Here is a 23,657-nt window from a genome sequence, read left to right on the forward strand (position 1 = left end):
CTTGTTTTGAACTGGGAGAGGCTTCTGGGCAGGGGCAGGGCAGAGTGGGGAGCAGGATGGAGGCCTAGGGGGAGCTGGTGCTGGGGGCGCTGGCTGGGCCGGGGCCAAGAGCACCTCCTTCCAGGATGATGCACCCCCTTCTCCACCCATTTCAAGCTGTAGACATCAGCTGTTGCTTCTCAGCCCTTCTGTTTCTAGAAACACCACCTGACCTCCCATCAGTCTCCAGGGTTCCCTGTCCCCCAGGGAGGCAGTCACCATGGCAACCCTTGCCTGAGCCCCCTGGCTGTGTGCAATTGGTAACCCCACACACACACACACACACACATATACAACATGCGGTTCACACACTGATTTCTCCAGCTGTCATCTTCTGCTTCCACAGGCCTCATCCTGAAACGGGCTCTGACATCCCCCTAGAACTGTGTTCCCCCCTCCATAATTGCAGGCTCCAATTTCCCTCCAACTGCCCAAAGTCCACGCTGCCCAAATTAGATATACCACTTCCCCAAGCAGCCCAGACATTGCCCCACATACACCCTGTCCCCAGACTATGCTCAATGCTCCCCAGAGCTGGCAGCAACATTTGCCCCACACTGGCCCTGACCCCTTTCCCCTTCCTGGATCCCACATGCCCTCTGCAAGCTGCCCTCACATCCTGCCCCTCCAGTGCCCTCTCTGCCTCCCGGGAGGGCCCCTGACTCACTTCCAGGCGCCCCTCAAGCCCCCAGTGCTGGCGCCCCCCCAGGATGTCTCAGCCACCAGCGCTTCCCTCCGAGGGCCCCTCCTCCTCTTCCTGGGCTGCCAGCCTCTCCGCTCTGCCCTGCGTGCTCCCCTCTGCACAGTCTGGCCCCCAGCAGTCCCCAGCATCTGCACTCCACTGTGCTTAGAAGCTGCCTGTCCCAGACTGAACTCCAGCCAGCCCAACCCCAATCTGGTCCATGCGCCAAGCTGCCCTGTCACCAGCCGCCCTGTCCAGCTCCCCGCCACCTCCAGTCCCGACCTTGGCCAGCAGGTTCTCTGTGACCCCGGCTCCTTGTCTCTGAGCCCCGACTCTCAGGATGGGGTGAACACTGGGGCCCTGAGGGCCTCAACCTTCCCACCTGGACTCGGGGTAGAGCAGACCCACTGCCTCCCTTCGCTCTCCGCCATCAAGGGTCCCAAGCTCCCCAGAGATCCCCCCACTTTCCTGCACCCCAAGTCTCCCCTGCACAGCCTCCTGCTCCCACCTGCTGCTCCCACCCCCTGCCTTCTCGCTGCCGCACCCCCCAGGCTCCGGCCTCCTCTTCTCCCTTGTCCCCTCTACTCGGTCCCTTTGGAGTTGGGGCAGAGGTCCCTCCTGGGCCCCTTCTCTGAGGGGGCCCGGCTGTGAATCCTCTCACCTCCCCCAGCACACTCACCGCTGTCCTCCGCGCCTATCTCTCTGTCACCACTGATGTCCTGTTCTCAGCCTCCTTAGGCCAGGACTGCAGCGAGCTTGGGTCTGGGGGGGGGGCTTGGAGGAGGACAATTTCCTGTCAGGAAACCCCTCCCTCTCTGGGGCCAGGGCCGGGAAGGACTCATTATCTGTCTGCCCTTTTAGGCAGCCTGTGGTTGGGCTGGGAAGGACAAGGCCCACAGCCCTGTCCCCACCCTGCCCCGGGCCGGAATCCGCCATCCGCCCCTGCCTGCTCTTCACGCCTCTGGAGGTGACAATGCCATCCTGGGCACCCCAGGCAAACGCCCCTGGTGGACGGGAGCCCAGAGTGACCAGTGGTACCAGGCTGAGACCTCCAGAGGGGCCGTGGGGTCCCCGGAGGAGCGCACCTCTCTTCAGGGCCCCGGCATGGGGACAAGACTAGGATGGCCCACTGGTCCAGAGGCCAGGGACCAAGCAGGAGCGGCATGGAGCATGGCTCTGAAATCACGGCTCTGCCTGAGAGCCCTGCTCGCCCCGCCTTCCTGGTCATTCCCGCCTCAACACCAGCGTCTCCACCAGGGATACAGCTCTGCTCATCAGCTCCTTTCCAGCGCCTTCCAGTTTGAAATGACCAGGGGCTGCATTTGTCTCCCTGGAAGAGTTTCTGACTCTCCCATTCCACAATCAGGGCAGCAGAGCAGGCTCCACTGGCTTTGCTCATCACCTTAGCCCCAGATGCAGCCCAGCCCGTAGTAGGTGCTGAGTAAAGCCCCATAAAACAGCTGGTCATGGTAAGCACACCTGTAATGCCAGCACTTTGGGAGGCTGAGGCAGAAGTATTCTACACAGCTAAGTCAGGTAGAAATATTCTAGGCAGTCAAACAGGGCTAGGCCCTCGAGGGAGTCAGTGTAGAGGATGAGAACATACTATAACTGTGGCTGGAGGCACATCTATCAAAGGCCAGGCCTCAAGATAAAGACAGGGTGACCGGGCCTACATACCTCCCCAAGGGATAAGCAATAAATTGAAGATTATACTATAATTGGTATCACCTGGTCCAATAAAGTCCAGATAGACATCAGTCACCCAGGTGGGTGACCAGGACCTCCTGATCCATCTCTTCCTAAAAAGGTCCTTGTTCTTTCCAGGTACACTTGCCACGTGACCTGCTTCCCCATTGGATCAGTATTACCTAAGCGGCTCTACTTGTCATCTTATTGGTTGATCATAGTTTTGACCTACATTATACCCACCTCCTGATTTTACTCTATAAAACTTCTTTTATGAAGTGGGGTCCACAGCAACCCACCTTTGGGTCCCCTCCTTTCTCTTGGAGTTATCTTTCTCAATAAATTTTTCCTACTTTATTTTTTCCCTAACTTTGTTGTTCCTTAGAATTCATTCTTCAATTTTGGAGCACACAAACTCGGCATATCTGACATCTAGCAGGTTGAGAGTTACATTTATTTTCCCTGTATCAGGAGGATTGCAAATTTGAGCTCAGCCTCTACAATTTAGCAACGTGGCGAGATTCTGTCTCAAAAAAACCCCAAAACTGTAAATGAGGACATTGGGCTGAGGACTGGAGGGGCCTTTGGGGACAGTCTTCCTGCCAAGGTTAAGTTGCTGATGGAGAAGGAGGTAGAGTGTGGTTGGGACTGGGGGTGTGGGGATGGGGTGGGTGGCACTGGATGTGGGGGTTAAGGTCACTTTGAAGGGTGGGTTTCAGGGTCAGAGGGCTGTTCAGGGGCCCAGGCATAGCTCAAGTGTGTTCAGCCTCGATTCCCTGCCCCGGCAGAGGGAGGCTTTGGAGCTGCAATCAGCAATCAGTCCCTGAGCACTGTGGACAGAGGCTGGGAAGTAAAGTAGGTCAGGAGTTCAGACTGCAAGATCTGAAGACCACTGGGCCTGAATCCTAAGGACAATAGGCTCAGGGGGAGGAGGCTGCACTGTGGGAGTGAGAGGGTCGGGGCAGGCCTCAGCCTCTGAGGGAAGCTTCCTGGGTCCCCATTATGCTGTGATGATGTTCAACCCTCTCTTCCTTCCCCCTTTTTGGGGGGTAGATACTATGGATTGAACCCAGAGAGTACAGAGCTACATCCCCAGTTCTTTTATTTATATATCCTGTTTCATTTTGCTGCTTTTGAGATGAGGTCTTGCAATTTGGTTCTGGCCTTGAACTCACATTTAGCCCAGGCTGGCCTCGAACTCATGGTGATCTTCCTGCCTCAGCCTCTGGAGTGCTGGGATTACAGACCATCCTCATCATTATTTACTATTATTATCTCTAGTACTAGGGTTTGAAGCCAGGGCCTTCACACTGAGTGACATCCCAGCCCTTTTTTCTTTTTTGTTTTTTTTTTGTTTTTTTTTGAGATGAGGTCTCACTATGTAGTTCAGGCCGGCCTCAAACTCACAGCAATCTTCCTACCTCAGCCTCCTGAGTGCTGGGACTACAGGTATGCGGCACCACTCCAAGCTTCTTTTTTCATTTTTTATTTTGAAAATGAATCTTGCTAAGTTGCTAAGTTGCCCAGGTGGACCTCAAACTCATGATCCTTCTGCCTCAGTTTCCCAAGTAGCTAGGATGACAAGTGTGTGTGCCATCATGTCCAGCTCTCCTTCCTTTCCTTTTTAATTTAAAAAAAATCAAGATATCTTTTTTTTTTTTTTTTTTTTTTGGTACTAGGGAGTGAACTCCGGACCTTGCGCTTGTGAGGCAGGTGGTGGCACCACTGAGCTAAATCCCTGGCCCAAGATATCATGATTTATCTTTATTTTTATTTTTATTTTTTATTTTTTGGTACCAGGGATTGAACTTGGGTCCTTGCGCTTGCACAGCAGGTGACGAAACCACTGAGCTAAATCCCCGGCCCTGAGATATCATTCTTTTACCATAACATTTGCCTTTTAAAATATGTGACTTGCTGCACAAGTGCAAGGACCTGAGTTCGATCCCCAGTACCAAAAAAAAACAACCACCACCAACAACAAAAAATATGTGACTTATGGGTCTTAGTTACTGACAAGGTTGCAGCAAGCATCACTGTTATCTAATTCCAAAACACTTGCATCATCCCAAAAAGAAACCCTGGACCCAGTAGAGTCACACCTCACCCCTTTCCCCCAGCCTTTGGCACCAAGTCACTCTTTGTTTCCGGGAATTTCCCTATCCTAGATGTCATATAAATGTTTTGCTTTGTTGAGACACAGTCTCGCTATGTAGTTCAGGGCGGCCTCAAACTCATGAAGATCCTCCTGCCTCAGCCTCCCCTGGGCTGTAGAAACAGGCATTTGCAATCATGGCCTGGTACATCTTATAAACAGAATCACATAAATATCTTTGTGTCGACTTCTTATTAAACTTAAGGTTTCCAAGGTCTGCTTGTTACACTTCATCCCCGTAATCCAATCCTCAGCGTCCCTCATCTTGGAAATGGAGTGGAGACCGCGCCAACTGGGGGGGGTGGGGGCCCCTCACGTGTGTCCCACGTGTGTAGGACGGTGACCTGCTGCTCCCTTGTGGTGTATGGGAGAACTGCAGGCGTAAGCACGGGCTGGGAAGGGCTTGGGGGAGGCTCAGCCCCCCATCCTACTCCCCTAGCTCCAACCCTCAACCTGCAGAGACTCGGGGATCACAAAGCTTCTAGAACCCCATCCTGAACCCCTCCTCTCTGCCCCCAGCCTTAAAACTTCTCAGGCCTCATTTGCTAAATAATAGTATTAATGAAGTTCTAATCCTCCCTCGACCGGATGAGCAATTTACTTATATACTTATGGATTTTTTGTATACTGAGGTTGCTGTTGTTAAACAGGAAACCACCGTGGTTAAGAGCCCAAGTTCTGGAGTTTGGGAGAAGTTGAGTTAAAATCCCAACCTGGCCACCCGCTGGCTCTGTCACTTTCCGGGAGTGTAACTTTTCTTCCTCGGGGCTCTAGGACTTCCTCTTCGGTAAGGATGGTCCCTGGGTCACGGAAAAGACCCCGAGCTCGGAGCCCAGCACCAGAGCGGCTTCCGTGAATCCACGAAACTGATGGCCTCAACCCTCCATAGGCTGGTAAATATCGATTTGCAACCTTTGGCAATTTCCATGATGTAAATATCCTCACCAGGGGCAATTTCAAGTTAGTACGCTGAGTTCCTGAAAACATTTTGGGGCAGAGATACACAGAAGCCCACTCTTCTATAGCAATTTCATAAGGATACAAAAGATGCAAATAACCTGAAAAGCGCAGAAAATAGGAAAATGAAGCGAAATGATCAAGATGTGATGAGTGTATAGTACCTTTGTTTTTAATATAATTTATTTAATTGCATGTTTGCCTAATTTAATTAATTTTAATAATGGCCGCGGTTAACAACCAGTTCCAAAATTCTTTAATTTTAACAACCAGCTTTCCGGAGCTAGCCCGGCACCCTGCTGTTACAAACACCTGGTTTTGAGAAAGGGGCACTGAGGCTCGGAGGACAAGCAGACGTTGGAACAGACGGGGCAGGGAGTGGATCTCGCTCCGGGAGGCGTGATCGCAGAAAGGCCACTCAGTGCTCCTCTTTCCTCCGCGCACTCTGGGCTGGACACACGAGTGGTCCCCGCGGCGCTGGGTGTGTAGCCCGGCTCGGCCCCCGCCTCTGATCTCCCTCTCGGGGTCTCTTTGTCTCTCTGTCCGCCTGTGTGGGTTACGGGTCTCCGTCCCTGTCTTTGTTCCTCTCCGCGTCTCTTCTGGCCCACTTTCTCCCCGCGGCCCCCTCCTTCTGTCCTTCTCTTTTTGGGTCTTTTCTTTGCCTCTCTGTCCATCTCTTTGTCTCTGCCTGCCCCGGCGTCCGTCCCTGCCTCTTTGTGTCTCTGTCTCTCCACCTCTGCATCTCTCGCAATCTTTCTGCGCGTCTCTGGGCTGGCGCTCGGCCCTGCGTGTCTCCGTTTCGCTCCCCTCCTCCCGGCCCAGCCTCTGCCGTCCTGTGGGAACAAGCTCCCGGCGGGCACGCCCAGACCTGCCCCCGCCCCCAGAGTCCCGGCCGGCCTAGGCCTGCGCCTTTAAGGGCCGGCGTGAGGGGCGTGGCCCCAGCGGCCCCTCCCCTCCCTGACGTCCCTTCCCCCGGCCCCTGCGCCGCCTCCCTCCGCCGCCGCCCCGGCCGGCTCCGCGCCCCCTCCGCGCCCCCTCCGCCGCCGCCGCCGCCGCCGCCGGCTGACCCCATGGCGCCCCCGGGCCTCCCTGCGCGGGGCCACTAGGTCCCTCGGAGCCCGTCCCGTCACCTCGCCTTGCCCCTTCCGCGGCGCGGACTCGGCGTCCACGGCGCCCAGCTTTTGAGCTCGCGTCCCCGGCCGGCGGGGGGGGAGGGGAAGAGAGGGGACCCCGGGCTCCCCGCCCCCCCCACCCGGCCGCCCTGCCCTGGCGACCTGGAGAAGATGTCTTCGCGGACGGCGCTGGCCCCGGGCAACGATCGCAACTCGGACACGGTGAGTGGGGCCCAGCCCCGTGGGAGCCCGGCCGGGTCGGCGCCGAACCCTGCACCTCGAGAGTCCCGGCCCCGGCTCCCGGACCGACTCGCCAGCCTCTGACCCTTCCTGCACTTCCGGTCTTCCCCACCCCGTCCGGCCCGACCCCTAGCGGCGCCCCTCTCCCGGGACCCCTCGGGTCCTCTGCAGACCGCTTCCGCCCGCCCGTCCTTCAGGAAGCCCCCTCCCCGCCGCCCGGGCCCCTCCCTTCCCGGCGTGCGCGGAGGCCCCCCCCCCCCCGCCGTCCGCATCCCGCGGCTCCCCCTTCCCGGATCGCTGGGCCCTTGACCCCTCAGGCCCTGCCCTGGCCCCCTCCCAGCCAGGCCCGTCCGTCAGCCCTGCCTCGGCGGCTCCCCGTGAGTGCCCTCTTCCCGGAGGCCCCCTCCTCTGCGCCCCAGCCCTCTGCCCCTCCAGGATCCGCCCGCCGGCCCAGCTGTGAGCAGCCTTTCAGGAAGCCGGTGCCACCTTTCCTGGGCCCAGGGCCCTGCCCGGCTTCTTCAAGGTCTCTCCACTCCCAGGCCTGGTGCTTATCTGACAAGCAGTCCTGTCCTTGGATTTTTGCCACCCCAGGGCCCCCCAGATGCCACCCAGGCCCTCTCTGGTCTCTTCCTCTCCCAGGAAGCCTTGGCCTCCAACCAAGCTCCAGGCCCCCAACCCAGGCTCGGATTTCTAGGTCTGGGACCAGTCTGACTGCAGGCCTCATCCTCCCCGTATCGCTCCTCAGCTGCAGGCAAGCCCCCCTCCAGCCCCTTGACCCCTTTTCAGGCCCCTTCCTCACAGGCCACCACCCCTTCCCCTAGATGTCCAGGTCTAACCTTTCCCCTGCCCCAGGGCCTCCCCTTCCCTTGCTGGGGTCTGGCCTCCCAAGGAAGCCCCCACCTCACTCCAGAGGCCTGGGTCCCCTCCAGCTTCCAGAAGACTCCCACATCTGAAGGCCCTGGTCCCGCCCTGGCTCCAAGCGCTCTCTGCTCTGGGGTCCCTGCTGAAGGTGCTCCCCAGGTTCCTAGGCCCCTTGAGCCCCCTCCAGGCTCAGCTTTTAGCCCTCTGTACAGCCCCTTGCCTAGGAAGCCCCTTCCTCCATTCCGCCAGGCCCACAGCTCCTTTCCTGGTTCTTGCAGCTCCTAGAAGCCCTCTTCTCCTCTGCCCCATGGGAGTTCCCACATGCCCAGGCCCTGGCCCAGGCATCTCGGCCTCTGAGCTCCACTGCCCTGTGGCTTTGTCCCTTCCCATCATTCCCAGGCCCCCTGCCCTAGACTGCCGCCCACAGCAATTCCAACGAGACCCCCTCCCCATGTCCCACATTTCTGATCACTCCTGGTGTCTCTGAAGACCAGCCCACCAGCCATACCCAGCTCCTCCTCAGCTGGGGTCTTTGTCCCTCCCCTCAGGCCTTCTGGCCAGGTCCCTGCGGTCCCCCTTGGTCACCTTCACCCCAGATCTCCATCAGAGATCATTTATCCTGCCCTTGATCCCCCTCAGGAGACCCTACCATTGTTGCTGTTGGCCAGAAGTCCAATTGGGAGTCTCGGGCTCAGCACCTCCCTTCCCCAGTCAGTAGGTGGAGACCCAGACCACAGTCCTGGGTTCGAGTGCTGGCTCTGTATGCTAATTTGAGTTGTGTTCTCACCAACTGGTTTTCCCTCCCTGAGCCTCAGTTTCCTGCCCTGGAAAACAGGGGTGACCACTTAAGTCCCTTAGGGTTACCCAAGATGATGTGGGCAAGGCCTGGCAAAGAGGAAGTACTCCTCAGAGGCTGTGTGGCTGTGGGTGTGAGTCAGAAGGCCGCGTGTTCGCAGCCCAGGGCTGTCATTAGTTGTGTGTCTCGAAAAGCCTGCTGGAGCCTCAATCTCCTGGCTCTCAGTGGAGTTGATGATAGCACCTCCCTGCCAGGGACCTTTTCCGAAGATTACATGCCATTATTGTTCTTACTTTAATTGTTCAGGTGAACTTGGGTTCCAATCAAGTTTCTGTTCCTCCCTAGCTATGTGACCTGGGGCCAGTGACCTCACCTCTCTGGGCCTCTGTTTCTGCATCTGTAAAATGGGGCGCACCCAAGCACTTCCTCTTCTTTTTGTTGTTACGGTTTGGGCATGGGGGGGATTTCAGCATCGCTGCTTCTCTTCTGTTCTCCAGCTCTGCTTGTCCATCCATCCTGGCTGAGTCAGTCACCTGTCTTCCTCTGGAATCAGAGGTTGCAGCCCCTTCCCCTGCTACCTGGTTACTATGGTAATGGCCACCTAGGGCTGTGCTCCCCAACACGGGTTCTAGGGTGCTTCACCAGGAGGCCAGCCCTCCGGGTTCCCTAGTAACAGGCCTGGTGTCGGGGCGCCAGCCCGGCGGGAGGGATCTGGGCCAGCTGGTAGTGCTGGCCAATTTTAGCTCCTGCCCCCGGCCCCAGGGCTCTGTTACCCACCACCCCAGCTGGCCCTGACAGAGGTCTGGGGCACACTGTGCCACCTCCGCGGGCCCCAGGTGACACCCACCAGAGATTCTTCTGTGTGCCTTTATCTCAGTGGGGATCGGAGGCCCAATTGGCCAGGATCTCCCTGCCCTCCCCTAGGAGGGGGCTCCAGGCTGCCGCAGGGAGTGGAGTGAGCCAGGTCAGGAGCTCTGCCCCATCTACCCTGTGACCTTGACCCTGCCGCAGCCTTAGGGGAGCTTTTAGGGTCCCTGCCTGTAGAATGCGCCTCAAAACTGGACCCACACTGGAGCTCAGGGTGGCAAATGGTTAGTGCCAGTAAGTGGCAATGGTGCAGTTTGCAACTGGCCCTGAGGATCTGCGTGAATGGACAGTGTGACCTCAACCAGGCACCTTCCCTCCCGAGCCTCGGTTTCCCCTCTGTAATATGGAGGTGCAGGCAGCTTCCTCCTTGGGTGCCCGCAGGACTAACCGCAGGCAGGTGCCCATTGCACAGGACGTGGTCCGGGTGTTGCCTGCTGCTTTGTGGAGGTGGTGCGCAAACGTGGGGCGGTGCCAGCGGCCACAGCGAGGATCAGAGCCCGGTTGAGGCCTCAGTATCCCCGCCAGAGAAATGGGGATGTGGATGCACCGTGTGGCATCGCGCTTGGAATGTGGGTCGGCATCACTGCGGAGCGGCCTGGCACAGGTTCCCTGCAAGGGGCAGGCGCGATGCCTCGGCTCCCTGGCTGCCTCTGTGCCTCGTCCTTTGTGTCCCAGCCCCGAGGAGGGCACGGGGGCGGCCCAGCCTGCACAGAGCCACTTTGGCACCCTGGGCCCCAGCCCTGAAAGGGAAGCGCAGTCCCTGGGGCTCACAATCAGGACAGGGCCGGTGACCTGTGGGGGAGAGAGCCCTGTGAGGGACAGGACAGCAGGATCAGAACACGAGACGGGGCGGGATGGTGTGGGAGGAGCAGGGTGGTGGAGGGCGGCCGGGCCGAAGCAGTGCTTCCTACCGTGACTGCCAAGGAAGGCTGGCTTGGACGGAATATGGGGCAACAGTAAGAGGAATGTAACAGTTCCCCCTTATCCATGGGGAACACGTTCCAAGAGCCCCAGGAGATGCTGGAAACCAAACCCTATATATGTTCTTTTTTTCTGTGCTTTTTTACCTGGGATCAAATTGAATTCTAAGTTACGCGTGGTGTCACCCACCTGTAATCCTCCCATTTTGGGAGGCTGAGGCAGGAGCATTGTAAGTTTGAAGTAGCCTGAGCAACTTGGCAATTTAGCAAGACTCTGTCTCAAAGTAAAACATGAAAAGAAGGCTGGGGATGTAGCTCAGTGCTGAGGCCCTGGGTTCAATTCCCTGTACAAAAATAAATAAATAAATAAATAAATATATATATATATATATATATATATCAATTAGGTTCAGTAAGAAATTAATAATAATAACTAGTATATTTTTAGGGCCACGGTTGACCAGCGGTAACTGAGACAGAGGGATAAGGGGACGATACCTATAAAGTCCTGGGGACAGTCAGCTGTCAGGGTTTGGAATAGAACTGAGCGGTGCTGTGGGTATGATGATAAAACAGTGTCAGGTCCCTGGCAGTTGGAGGGAGCACTGGGTCTGGACTGAGGCCACCATGGATCAGGATGAGGTACGCAGCATCCGGGTGAAGCATCGTGCCAGTCACAAGAGGTGGCCGGACGTCTGAGGCCCCGGGTGCTGCAGAATCTGGGCCTCTTGAGTTTTATTCCCGGCGCCTCTCTATAAAGAGATGGAGCACCCAGAGGGCTGGGTCACAGGTCTCTGTGGCCTGAGTTTGACAAGGATCCACAGTGGGGCCGTGGCTGGGGCCCCCAGGTGCCGCTGGAGGGGGACAGGACGGCTCACACCCATCTCCCCTGCCAGCATGGCACCTTGGGCAGTGGCCGATCGTCAGACAAAGGGCCGTCCTGGTCCAGCCGCTCCCTCGGTGCCCGCTGCCGGAACTCCATCGCCTCCTGCCCTGAGGAGCAGCCCCATGTGGGCAACTACCGCCTGCTGAGGACCATTGGGAAGGGCAACTTCGCCAAAGTCAAACTGGCCCGGCACATCCTCACTGGCCGGGAGGTGAGTGTGGGGCCCGCTGAGGCCAGGGTCGGCCCTCCGTGGCTCTGTGACCTCAAGCAGGTCCCTATGGCTCTTGCAGGTTTTTCCCAAACAACCCTAGCGGGAAAAGAACCACTTTGAGGTCACCCTGAAGTGAGCGGGAAACTTCAGATCAGGGCAGAGATGGGGTTGCATTTCTGAGAGGCCCCTGGTCTTTCAGCGCAGCTGGGCTGCCTCCTGGTCCGTCCTTAGGTGCACAGGGCCTCGCCCTCCAGAGCAGGGATCTGGGCCGGATGATGACATAATCGCAGGAAGGGCCCAATGCAGACCCTGAGACCCAGATAGGAGACCTCAGATTCATACTTCAGGGGGGAAAGATGGGGCCCTCGCAGTTTGCTCTGCACCCCTTCAACTGCAGTAGTTTCTCAGCCTTCCTGTGCCTGTAGACTGTGCCAAGCACACAAATGACACCAGGCCCCGATGCCTTTATGCACAAATTCTACTGAGCATTCAAATGTTATGCCAGTTCTTTTGTTGTTTTTGTTGTTTTTGATTTTTTGAGACAGGATCTCGCTGTGTAATTCACGCTAGCCTTGAACTCACAGCAATCCTCCTGCCTCAGCCTCCCAAGTGCTGGGATCACAGACATGCGTCACCACACCCAGCTGCCAGTTCTTCCAGTGACTAAAGAAAAGAGATTCGCTGCCAACTGATTTTTGTTTCCAATTTAGCCATAAGGCCAAACCAGACAAGAAACAAAATTGACCCAGGCATGGTGGCACACTCCTATAATCCCAGCACTCAGGAGGCTGAGGCAGGAGGATGCTGTGAGTTCAAGGCCAGCCTGAACTACATAGTGAGACCCTGTCTCAGAAAACTAAACAAAGCAAAACAAAACAAAAACAAAATAAAACATAAAGAGAAACAAAATTATGGGCCAGTCTTCCTTATGAACACAGATGTTAAAAAAAAAAAGAAGTTTTTGAGATGGGGTCTCACTGTTACGCATGCTGGCCTCAAACCAAAAATCTGAACCAGAATATTAGCAGATAGACTGGCAAATGGGTTAAAGCAAGCCGTGTGATGACAGAGCTGGGTTTGTCCCCGGAATGCAAAGTTCCTTCCATTTGACAATTTATTCATGCACTTCACCACGTTCACAGATTAAGAGCGAAACCATATGATCGTCTCAATACTGGCATAAAACGCGTTTGACAAAATTTTTAAAAATCCATCGGTGAAAATGTGAGGAAGGCGAAGGGACCCTCGCCCCCACAGGGAGCACAGTGTGCACCATATGTGGATCTTGCTGTGATTCCAGAGGTTTCCAAGAAGACCAGATCCTAAGGGAATGGGGCCCCCAGGGAAGTTTTTTAATCCAGGGGATCTGGGGGTTCCTGGGGTAGTTCCAAAAGCCTAGGGCTGAGTTAAGACTCTCCTTTTCTTCACAATCCTGGCGTTCTGCACCACTGAGCTACACCTTTCGCCATTTCTGCTTTTCATTCTGAGACAGGGTCTCGCTAATCATACAGGCTGGGCTTGAATGTGCAGGCCTCCTACCTCAGCCCCCTGATTGCTGGTGTTCCAGGCCTGCTGTGCTGCTTGCTGCTGGAAAACTTATAAACTGCCCTGTGCCTCAGTCTCTACCTGCTTGTGAATGGGAATAATCTTTAGCCTCCTCTTGCAGATTTGTTATGAGGATGAAGAGGACTTGTACAGTACACAGACAGGGCCTGACGTTTAATGAAAGCTCAGCAAAGGGCTGGGGATGTAGCTCAGTGGCACCGCACCTGCCTGGCAAGTCCCTGAGTTCGATTCCCAGTACTGTGGGAAAGGAAAAAATGGCTGTCTTTGAACACTCAGCAAATGTTAGCTGGTTATTATTTGCTATTCCAGTTTGTACGTTCAAAACAAAGGTGTGGTGGATAAATGATCTGAGTTTCCCTCGCAAAGGGACCCCTTAGAGATCTCGGTCACCTCTGGTAGGTGCAATAGTATACGTCTGTACAACCCCAGCTCCTTGGAAGACTGAGGCAGGAGGATTTCGAGTTTGAGGCCAGCCTGGACAACTTAGCAACTTAAGGAAACCTTGTCTTAAAAGGGGCTGGAGATGGAGCTCAGTGGTAGACCACCTGCCTAGCGCACCCAAGAGCCTGAGTTCGATCCCTAGCACACACACCTCCTGTGTCACCTCACACACTCACTGGAGCCTCGAGAGTGGAGGAGCCATGTGTGCGAAGGCCCTGGGCCCCCGAGAGAGAGCTCTTCCAGGAACAGCCTATGGAACCTGGGCTTTTCTCTCCTTTGCTCCTTTCTTTCCTTTGTCCACCTCTAGGTTGCCATCAAGATCATCGATAAAACCCAGCTGAACCCCAGCAGCCTACAGAAGGTGAGACCCAGGGACGGGAAGCAGGGTGTGAACAAACCCACCTGACCCCTCCTTCCTTGGCCTGGCGGGGGAGGGGACCCCAGAACCATTCACGCTCGTTCTGTCTTCTTTTCCGGCCTGGCACAGCTCTTCCGGGAGGTTCGCATCATGAAGGGCCTAAACCACCCCAACATCGGTGAGGAGGGCCGGGCAGGCCGCCGGCTGGAGTGGGGATGGGCAGAGGTGGGAGTAGCACAGGGACCTGGTTCTCCTGAGTGCTGTCACAGCTGTGTGACCTTGAGCGAGCCACTTACCCTCTCTGGGCCTTGATTTCTTCTTCTGGAATGAGGGTAGCACCAGGACCCATTCCAAGGTCAAGGTCACTGGGAGGGTTGAATACGATCACGTATCTAAAAGGCTTCTCTCACAGTGAGCTTTGGGATCCGGTCTGGTTTTTTGTATATTGTCATTATTGTTCAATCAGGTGGCAGGAAGGGGCCCTTCCGAGAGAAGCAGGGTTTTGCTGGGCCTGGATGTGGAGCAGCGTTTACTCCCTCAGCCATTTCTCTTACTCAGTAAAAATGTACTGCACTGCCACTGTATGCCAGGTGCTGCAGACATAGGGAAAGAAGCAAGTACAGCCAGGCCTGGTGGTGCAGGCCCATAATCCCAGCACTTGGGAGGCTGAGACAGGAGGGTCACTGTGAGTTCAAGGCCAGCCTGGGCTACATAATGAGTTCAAGGGCAGCTTGGACCACATAGTGAGACCCTGTTTTTAAAAAAAGGGTACAGGGCCAGGGATTTAGCTCAGTCGTTCCGACGCCTGCCTCACAAGCACAAGGTCCCGAGTTCGAGTTCTGGTACCAAAAAAAAAAAAGGGTACAGATCTCTGAGCCAACAGTCTTGTGAGAAAACCCACCATAGAAAAGGTGGTAAAGAGGGCAGGGCAGTTTGGATCATCTTTGGTCCATGGGGAGCCACGGAAGAGTCTTGAGCAGGGGTATTACTGAACTGGATGTGGGTGGTGGGCTGGCCTCTTGCCCCTAACCCTGCACCTTCCCTCCCTGCCTCGGCAGTGAAGCTCTTCGAGGTGATCGAGACGGAGAAGACACTGTACCTGGTGATGGAGTATGCAAGTGCCGGTGAGGCCCCGTCCCACGCCCCCCCCCCCCGTGTCCCCCATGCCACCGCCCCCGGCCCTGTCCTGACCCGCTCAGCCTCTGCCCCACAGGAGAAGTGTTTGACTACCTCGTGTCGCACGGCCGCATGAAGGAGAAGGAAGCGCGGGCCAAGTTCCGACAGGTGAGGGCTGAGGGCAGGCGTTGGATGTGGGTGTGCGTGCGGTGCTCCATGGGTGGCGGGGCAGCCCGGGGTGCTGGGTGGGTGGGTAGGTGGGTGCCAGTCAGGTGGGGGTGATACTGGGGACGAGAGGACGTGCCGGTGTGCAGCTGCCCAGGTGTGTGCGGGGAGGGAGTGGGGTGTCCGGGGTCAGTGAGGGCCAGCGTGGCCGCCCTGCCACACTGTCCTGACAGTGAGTGGGGACCACAGGCCCGTCTCCAGACTCTCGATGTTCCCCTGGGAATTCCACGTGTGGGTGTGGGGAGGACGCTGGTTCTGAGGCCCTGAGTCTGTCTCTGTGGGGGAGGCCGGATGTCCCAGCGGAGGCGTCTGTGTGGGTGCCCCGACATCTGCTGTCACAGCAGCGGGGTGTGAGGCCCTGGGGCTCGGCCTGCACCTAGGGGAGGCCTGGGGTCTCAGCCCAGTTGTACCTGGCTTCATGGGCCACCGAGGGAGGCTGAGGGCTGTGGGGGCCACGCGTAACTCCCCTCTCCCTCCCCCAGATCGTGTCAGCTGTGCACTATTGCCACCAGAAAAACATCGTACACAGGGACCTGAAGGTAAGCCCTGCCCCGCTGTGTCCTTGGGGACCCCAGCTCCCAGGACCCCTCAGCCAGTCCTGAGCTTCTGTGACCAAACCAAGGATGGGGGGCCCAGGGATGTAGCTCAGTGGCACTGCCCCTGCCTTCTCAAAAGTGCAAGGTTCTGAGTTTGATCCCCGGTACCAAAAAAAAAACAAAACGGATGAGGGAGTGGGTGGCAGGGGAGACAAAGCAGAGGAGTGGTGTCCTAGGGTGGCCTGGCTGGTGACATGGGTGCTAGACAGGGACATTAGTAGGTGATAGAGTCTGTCACTTTCAGCCTTCGGGCCTTGGCATCATGCAGGATTTAGGATTGGGAGACACAGGGACACTGCTGCAGGGCCTCAGAATCAAGGACCTTAGCACCCGAGAAGGGCCTCAGAGGGAAAGAAGCCACCAGGGCGCCAAGCTGGGCCTTTTTCCAAGGGACCTCCGGCCACAGGCTGCTCAGAGAGAACCTTAGGAGTCGCTTCTGAGATGGGCCTTGTCTGGGCAAATCAAGTCGTCTCCACTGTGGTCCATGGTGACCACCTGCTGTGTGCTAGGCTGGGAGCAGAGGCCTTCTGCCTTGCTCTGTGGCGCAGGACCAGGTTTGTTTCATTATTTTAAAAAATTACTGGGTGTGCTCATGCACACCCGTTATTCCAGCAGTCTGCGAGGCTGAGGCAGGAGGATTGCAAGTTCAGGTACAGCCTGAGCAACTTAGTGACTTAGTAAAATCCTGTCTCAAAATAAGAAATAAAAAAGGGCTAAGAATGTAGTTCAGTGGTGGAGCACTTTTCTGGCATGCCTGAGGCCCTGGGTTTGATCCCCAGCACTGCCACACAAAACAAGAAAACTGCTGAGAGGCTGAGACAGGAGGGTCACTGGAGCTGAGGAGTTCAAGAGCAGCCTGGACAACATAGCGAGGCCATTTCAAGACAAAAAGAAAAGCTTTCTAATTCATTGTGGACGGGTACTTTTGGTAAAATATAGTAAAAACAGATAGCAAGGAGAATGAAATGAGAAACAGGTATACAGAATGAAGACCCCAATTTTAGAATTATTAGATCCTAAAGGCGGAAAATCCACTGTCAGATTGCCTCAGAAGTCTCCTGGCTCACTGCGTGGAGCTCCCCGGCTCCTCTCTGCCTGTCAGGAGAGGTCGGTGGTGAGAGTCACCTCAGGCTGCCCCTTGGTGGAAGGTCCTGGAACTAACTAAAATGAATCTGGGGTCCTGCTGGTGCATCTGGGGGACCAAGGGGGTGCTGAATTGTGAAGCTGCAAACACCAGGAAGGGAAATGGCACCAACCCCACATGCTGTCAGAGTCTGGTTTAGGGATGAGCTGTGCCTTTTTACCCCCTACCCCCTGCCCCCAGCTTGGGGCAGGAGGTAGGGAGGCTGAGGCAGGAGGATTCCAAGTTCAAGCCCAGCATGAGCAACTTACCAAGATCCTGTCCCAGGATAAAAATTTTAAAAGGCTGAGGATGCAGCTCAGTCAAAGCCTTGTGTTCAGTCTCTAGTGCTAAAAAAAAAAAGAACCCAGGAGAAAGAGGGAGACCCAGCAGGAGGCCACAATTCTGGTGGCCTGAAGGGGGATGGGCCACCTACGGGCCGACAGTCCTGAAGGCTGGTGGGGGCTAGATGCTGGGAGCGCCTCGCGCTTAGGCCGTGGACGTGCCTGGCTGTTTGGGTTCAGCTCTGCCACCATGCTGTGGAGGAGAGGTGGCTCCCCAGCCTCAGTCTGCTCACCTGGGTGATGGCTGCCACGAGACCGCGTGCCACAAGAAGCACACACAACAGTGATGGATGGGCTGTGAGGCAGGCGCTGTGACTGTCACACACAGAGTGGTCTGGTAACCTGCCCAAAGTCGCGCAGCAGGCAGGCAGTGGAGTAGGGATTCTTCCAGAATCTGTATTCTTTTGTTGTTGTTGTTGTTGTACTGGGAATTAAACTTGGGGCCTCCACCCTGAGCTACATCTCTAGCCCTTTTTAGGTTTATTTTTTATTTTGAGACAGGGCCTCACTAGTCACTAAGTTGCCCAGGGTTCAAACTTGAGATCCTCCTGCCTCAGCCTCCCAGAGTGCTGGGATTACAAGTGTGCACCACCTCGCCCGGCTCCGAATCTGTACTCTTAACCTCATTTCATGCAGCCTCTCTTATTATAAATGACAGTTCCCTGCCGGGCGTGGTGGCACCTGCCTGGAATCTCAGCCCTCAGGAGGCTGAGGCAGGAGGATCACTGCAAGTTTGAGGCCAGCCTGGACTACATAGTTCAAGGCCAGCCTGAACTACATAGCAGAACCTTGCCTCAAAAACAAAAAAATGATGATCCCCACAGCCTCCTGGATGACAGGTGTGCAGGTAGATGAAGCAGTTGTTTTCATTTTTATGGCTCTTGAGCAATCTGCTGGTTAAACTGAGGCTCAGAGAGGGTGCAGGAGTTGGCTGCAAACCTCAGCTCTGATCCCGTGTGTTAACTAATGTCACAGCACTCGCTGGAAGCAAAGTGTTGTCCTAGGCCTGTTAACACATTTAATTCTCCAGCTACCCTGTGAAGTGGGGACTAAGATTGTTCCTGCTCTGTGGAAGAGCAGACTGGCCCAGAGAGGCCAAGTCGCTGTCCAGGGTCACACAGCAGGGGCCCGGGTCCCCAGCAAGCCCACCCTCCGCCTCCTCCCGCGCCCCAGGCTGAGAACCTATTGCTGGACGCCGAGGCCAACATCAAGATCGCCGACTTCGGCTTCAGCAACGAGTTCACACTGGGCTCGAAGCTGGACACGTTCTGTGGGAGTCCCCCATACGCCGCCCCGGAGCTGTTCCAGGGCAAGAAGTACGACGGGCCAGAGGTGGACATCTGGAGCCTGGGCGTCATCCTCTACACCCTCGTCAGCGGCTCCCTGCCCTTCGATGGCCACAACCTCAAGGTGCCGAGCAGGGCTGGGGCTGCAGGCTGGGCTGGCCTGGGGTCACCTGGCGGGATGCAGGCAGCGCCCAGGCCCCCACAGTCATGGGGACAGCTGTGTGCACGGGGCTGGGTTGGGGCCCAGGGTGTGAATGTAGCAGCTGAGGACCCGGGTTCCAATCCTGCTCCCTAACCCACCTGGGAAATGTTTGGTGCCCTCCTCTGGGCACAGACCCTGAGGCTTTGTGTGAACCAGAGAGCCTCAGCCCCTCCCCTTGGGTGTCCTATCCCCTGGGCGTAATCCCAGCACTTGGGAGGCTGAGGCAGGAAGGTCTCCATGAGTTCGAAGCCAGGCTGGACTACATAGTGAGTTAAAAGGCCAGCCTGAATTGCATAGTGAGACTGTCTCAAAAAAACAATAAATAAGTAAATAAACTGCACATGGTGTTGCACGCCTGTGACCCCAGCCCTCTGGGAGGATGAGGTAGGAGGATCTCAAGTTCAAGCCCAGTTGGACAGTGTAGCCACTTATCGAGACTTTGTTCCAAAATAAAGAGTAAAGAAAGGGCTGGGGTATAGCTCAGTGTGAAGGCCCTGGGTTCAACCTCTAGTACTGAAAAAAAAAAAGTTCTGCTAATTGACAGAAGCCAGTGACAGGCCACAGAGTGACTTCATGGCTCTGAAATGTCCCCGGTAGGCAGATCCTCAGAGACAAAACAGGCGCGTGGTTGCCTGGGGAGGGATTCCCAGCTACAGGGGTCGGAGTTTCCTGGAGGCTGATGGGAAATGTTCTTAGATTGATTGTGGCCGTGATTGTGCAACTCTGAGAATACACTCAGAAGCCTGGAATTGTGCACGCACAGCAGAAAAATTTCTGTCCTCACGGACTGACATTCCAGCAGCGAGCCGGACAGAAACAGAATAAATGAGCAAAGTAGATACGATGTCAGGCTCTGGCTCGCCCGACACTGGAAGTGGGTGGGAAGTGTGGGGTGAGTGTGCTTGTTTTCTTCCTTTGAACTTTTGATTTGGAACCGCTGCCAAGCTACAGAGAAATTGGGACTAGAACAGAGCACCTGGAAGCTTCCAGGAAGCCTTGGAGGCTGATGTCAGCCATGGCGCCCTGACTGTCTCAGCGTGCACGTGGCAGTGCAGCACTCTTTTTGGTTTGCTTGGTTTTTCTTTTGTGTTTTTTGAGGTATTGTTTTTTTTTTTCAGCACTGGAGATTGAATAATCCAGGGCCTTCACACTGAGATACCTCCATAGCCCTTTATTTTTTATTTTGAGGTGGCGTCTTACTAAGTTGCCCAGGCTGGGCTGACACTTGCAGTCCTCCTGCCTCAGCCTCCCTGAGTGCCAGGATCACAGGCATGCACCACAGGCTCAGTTCCATCGTCCTGACTGATGGATGCCTGGTGGCTCCTTACTGACGCCGCCGTGTCCCTTTGTCCCCAGACGCCCAGGCGGGTTATCTCCTGAGTCCTGGACACTTCCTGTGGATGGCACACGGGAAGTGCAGGGCTGACGCAGTCCTGGCCTCCACCCCGTCCAGTGCTTAGGCTCTGTTTTCGTCCCAGGAACACCAGGAACACTGGGCTTGCTTTTTCCTCCCAGCTGGGCCACCCTCGGCCTCCCGGCATATTCCACTGTTAGCTGCTCTCTCCCACGCCGTTTTGTCTTTTCTTCAGGAACGCTGTGATGAGTCCCAAACACCACCTGCCCAGTGCCCCTCAGTTCGGGCTGCTGCTGTCCTTCCTGGGTGGACAGGGTGGGTGTTTAAGGGATTCCCAAGCAGGGTTGCTCTGCCCTGCTCCCTGTGCCTTGGGAGGAGTGAAATTGGGAAGTCAGGCTCACTTTTGCCGAGCCTCAGCTGCTTCTGTTGGGCGAGACCCACGGAGATTCCCACCTCACTGGCGTGCCCCAGCTCTAGGGCTGGGGCGTCACACAGTACTGATTCAGAGCTCCAGCATGGAGCCGGGAGACCTCTGTTCAGGGTGAATCTACCCCAGGCCCTTGTCACGTGCCGCCCTGGCTTCACACCAGGGCAAGGGCAGCTGGAGGCAGTTCCTGCTCTGTCATTTCCTTTCTGAGTGAACTTGGACAAGTCCCTTACAGGTGGGGATGGTAGGGGTCTCCCCTCACAGCCAGGCTTGGCTTCTAGCCACAGTGTCATGCTCGAAGCCATTCTGGTGCTCCTAGCAGCAGCCCCACAGCCCAGCTGCCTGGGTTTGAACCCAGGTCCTGCTGCTTTCCAGCTGTTCATCCCCTTGGGCGAAAGGCCTCACCTCCTTGCTCCCTGGTTTCCTCACCTGAGAAATGGGCCTCATAGCCACACTTGAAAGTATCCTGAGAATGCCCAGGATCCATGGGAAACCTCCGGACGCTGCCCTGTACGGGTCGGGAGATGAGCTTGGTATTTATGGGAAATGTTCACAGCCCCTGACCACGGTGGTCTCAGACCCGCCTGGGTGCCCCCAGGCACATGCAGAAGGTCGCTCCCAGTCCAGGACCTGGCTCCACCCCAGCGGACCCGGACCCGTCACCTCCACTCTGTCCACACCTGCTTTCTTCCCCCGATGCCTGCACTTTATTCAGGTGTGAGGCCTGTCCTGATCTGCTGGGCCTGGATCCCAGGGTCCATTTACTTTTACAGCCCAGCAGTGGTTCCTCATGAAAGATGCTTAAAAAAAAGGTCCTCGAATAATCACACAGAGGTGCTAGGAGAACCGCAGCTCTTGGAAATGGGCACTGCTAGGCATGGTGGACAAGATCCCCTCCGCTGTTAGAAGCTGTGTCTGTGACAGAACTGGGAATTGCACCCAGGGCCCTTGCACTGAGCTGTGTCCCCAGCCATTGTTGTTTGTTTGTTTGTTTTATATTTTGAGACAAGGTCTGGCTAAATTACCCAGTTTGGGCTCAAACTTCTGATCCTCCTGCCTCAGCCTCCCGGAGAGCTGGAGTGACAGGCGAGTGCCCCCACGCTACATGGCTGTAAGCCTAGTATTTAAACAGTGCTTGCTCTGGGTCCAGGTTCTGCTAAGCCTGTTGCAGATACGAGCTCTCCAGTGCCCCAGCAGCGCGAGTTAAGTGGGACCTGCCATCCCTGGTGTGGATGAAGAGACTGAGGTCCCAGGTGCCCACGCTCTCACCCGCCTCCTCATCTGGCTCACAGATCTGCTTCCTCTCAGATTTCTCTGAATGGAAAGCTGTGGAGCTTAAAACTCTTTCCAAGTTGCTGCATCTATAACATGTTCTTATTTATTTATTTATGGGGTTTTGGAGACAGGGTCTCACTATGTAGTTTAGGCTGGTCCTGAACTCACTGTGTAGCCCAGGCTGGCCTGGAACTTGCAGCGATCCTCCTGCCTCAGCCTACTGAGCACTGAGATTACAAGTGTGCGCCACCATGCCAGGCTTCTATTTTAGAGAAGACGAAATGAGGTCAGGTGAGGTTTTGCCTGCCCCACTGGAGCTGTTGCTGTGTCGGGTGGAGGTCAGCGTGCATGTGGTGAGGGGCTGCCGGCCAGGTCCCTCCCCCAGTGACCCAGTCCCCGCCTGCAGGAGCTTCGGGAGCGCGTGCTCCGGGGGAAGTACCGGGTCCCCTTCTACATGTCCACAGACTGTGAAAGCATCCTGCGGAGATTCCTGGTGCTGAACCCAGCTAAACGCTGTACCCTCGAGGTGAGCCCGGAGCCTCCATCCTGTCTCCCCTGAACTCTGCCCAGCTGCTGGGGGTGAGGCTCCCAGGCCCTTCCCCATGTCCCTAGCAGCCTCACCCACTTCCTGCCAGGCAGTAATTAGCTAATGAGCTCTGGGATGATTACAGGGTGCCGGGACCCACAGGAGGCAGAGGAGGAGGGTGGGGCGGGGCAGTGCCAGCCGGCAGGGAGCCTCCCTGCTGGGCTGTGAGGCACTGGGGTGCCCGGCAGGATGTAGCTCGTCTGGGGTCCTCCTGGGAGGCAGGGAGCTGTGCGTTTCTGGCTCCTTCTGACTCCCATCCTCTGATCCCCATCCTGCAGCAAATCATGAAAGACAAATGGATCAACATCGGCTATGAGGGTGAGGAGCTGAAGCCATACACAGAGCCCGAGGAGGATTTCGGGGACACCAAGCGAATTGGTGAGGTCGGGGCTCCTTGTCCTTGGGTGTGCCTCGGTGGAACTTGCCAGGCTGCTAGGGAGAGCAGTGAGGAATCTGGCCTGCGGTCCCTGCATGGTCACTTTCCTGCTGTGTGACCCTGAGCAAGTGGCCCCCCTCTGAGCTTCTAGATCCTCCTCTGTCACATGGGAATAGTCACAGAGCCTGCCTCAGAGTTGTACTGGGGACTGAACCCAGGGCTTTCCTTTACTTTGAGACAGTCTCACTAAGTTGTTCAGGCTGGGCTTGAACTTGGAATCCTTCCGCCTCAGCCTCCCAGGTAGCTGGGATCACAGGCCTCTGCCACCATGTCAGGCTGCACTCTGTTAGTTCCGGAAGAGCCTCTTAGAAACCATTCATTAACCCTTTGTCCTACTGCTGAGGAAACTGAGGCCGTCATTGTAGCCTGGCTACCTTAGCAAGTAACAGAAAACCCAGGTCAGTCTGGTCTAAACCACCTGATAGGAATAGGTTGAACCAAAAATACATAGAAGTTGGCTGGGGACTGAGCTCAGTGGCACCACACCTGCCTCCAAGTGCAAGGGTCCCGAGTTCGATCTCCGGTACCACACAAACCAAAAACAAAACCATATAAGTTAAACCGTATGAATTGACCTGTAAAAATACAGATCAAAAATTGCCAATATCAGCAGTTTCATATGATTTAACCTAATAGTGATAATTTATTTGGTCACGTAACTACGAAAGCCAGGGTGCTTTCCCATGTAGCTTTTGCCACAGTCTGCATTTGCTTACTAGTACCCTGGATGCCCAATCTGGCTATTGGAATATCCAGTCTCTGGGAATTTTCCTGATAGTCCAGTAGGTCATGGCCATTGGCTGTCCTTGAACTAATCAGTGTGGCCTGAGATGAAACACTCCAGTTGGCCAGATTTGGGTCATATGCCTGCTCTGAACCAATCAGTGTGGCTTTGGGGGGATGAAACACT

The 23,657-nt window shown here is 55.8% G+C and overlaps 2 protein-coding genes and 1 pseudogene across 11 annotated transcripts in view; 2 read left to right on the top strand and 1 right to left on the bottom strand.

Moving 5' to 3' along the window:
- Exoc3l2 (exocyst complex component 3 like 2) overlaps positions 1-1,582 on the bottom strand; it is a 39,745-nt gene extending 38,163 nt beyond the window's left edge. For 2 of the 7 annotated variants that reach the window (XM_087200742.1, XM_021250916.2), the window contains exon 1: positions 1,401-1,579. The gene's annotated coding sequence lies outside the window, so the exon portion shown is untranslated. Of the gene's footprint in view, positions 1-1,400 lie in introns of all 7 variants that reach the window. The other 5 variants (XM_013068626.3, XM_004873169.4, XR_015447194.1 and 2 more) reach the window with 4 other exon arrangements.
- On the top strand, positions 1-6,628 carry LOC147821332 (uncharacterized; annotated as a pseudogene).
- The window catches only part of Mark4 (microtubule affinity regulating kinase 4), a 27,712-nt gene continuing 10,592 nt past the window's right edge, over positions 6,538-23,657 (top strand). For 2 of the 4 annotated variants that reach the window (XM_004873172.4, XM_021250846.2), the window contains exons 1-10: positions 6,539-6,856; positions 11,215-11,415; positions 13,730-13,783; positions 13,910-13,958; positions 14,839-14,904; positions 14,994-15,064; positions 15,604-15,660; positions 18,355-18,591; positions 22,132-22,251; positions 22,590-22,689. In XM_004873172.4, the coding sequence (XP_004873229.1) occupies positions 6,806-6,856; positions 11,215-11,415; positions 13,730-13,783; positions 13,910-13,958; positions 14,839-14,904; positions 14,994-15,064; positions 15,604-15,660; positions 18,355-18,591; positions 22,132-22,251; positions 22,590-22,689 (1,006 nt within the window). In that variant the 5' untranslated portion in view covers positions 6,539-6,805. Of the gene's footprint in view, positions 6,857-7,513; positions 7,626-11,214; positions 11,416-13,729; positions 13,784-13,909; positions 13,959-14,838; positions 14,905-14,993; positions 15,065-15,603; positions 15,661-18,354; positions 18,592-22,131; positions 22,252-22,589; positions 22,690-23,657 lie in introns of all 4 variants that reach the window. The other 2 variants (XM_087200568.1, XM_004873171.4) reach the window with 2 other exon arrangements.

The sequence above is a fragment of the Heterocephalus glaber genome, unplaced genomic scaffold (assembly GCF_053883595.1).
Source record: "Heterocephalus glaber isolate CG9 unplaced genomic scaffold, H.glaber_assembly_v1.0 deba00001744, whole genome shotgun sequence".
In the NCBI taxonomy this organism is placed as follows: domain Eukaryota; kingdom Metazoa; phylum Chordata; class Mammalia; order Rodentia; family Bathyergidae; genus Heterocephalus; species Heterocephalus glaber.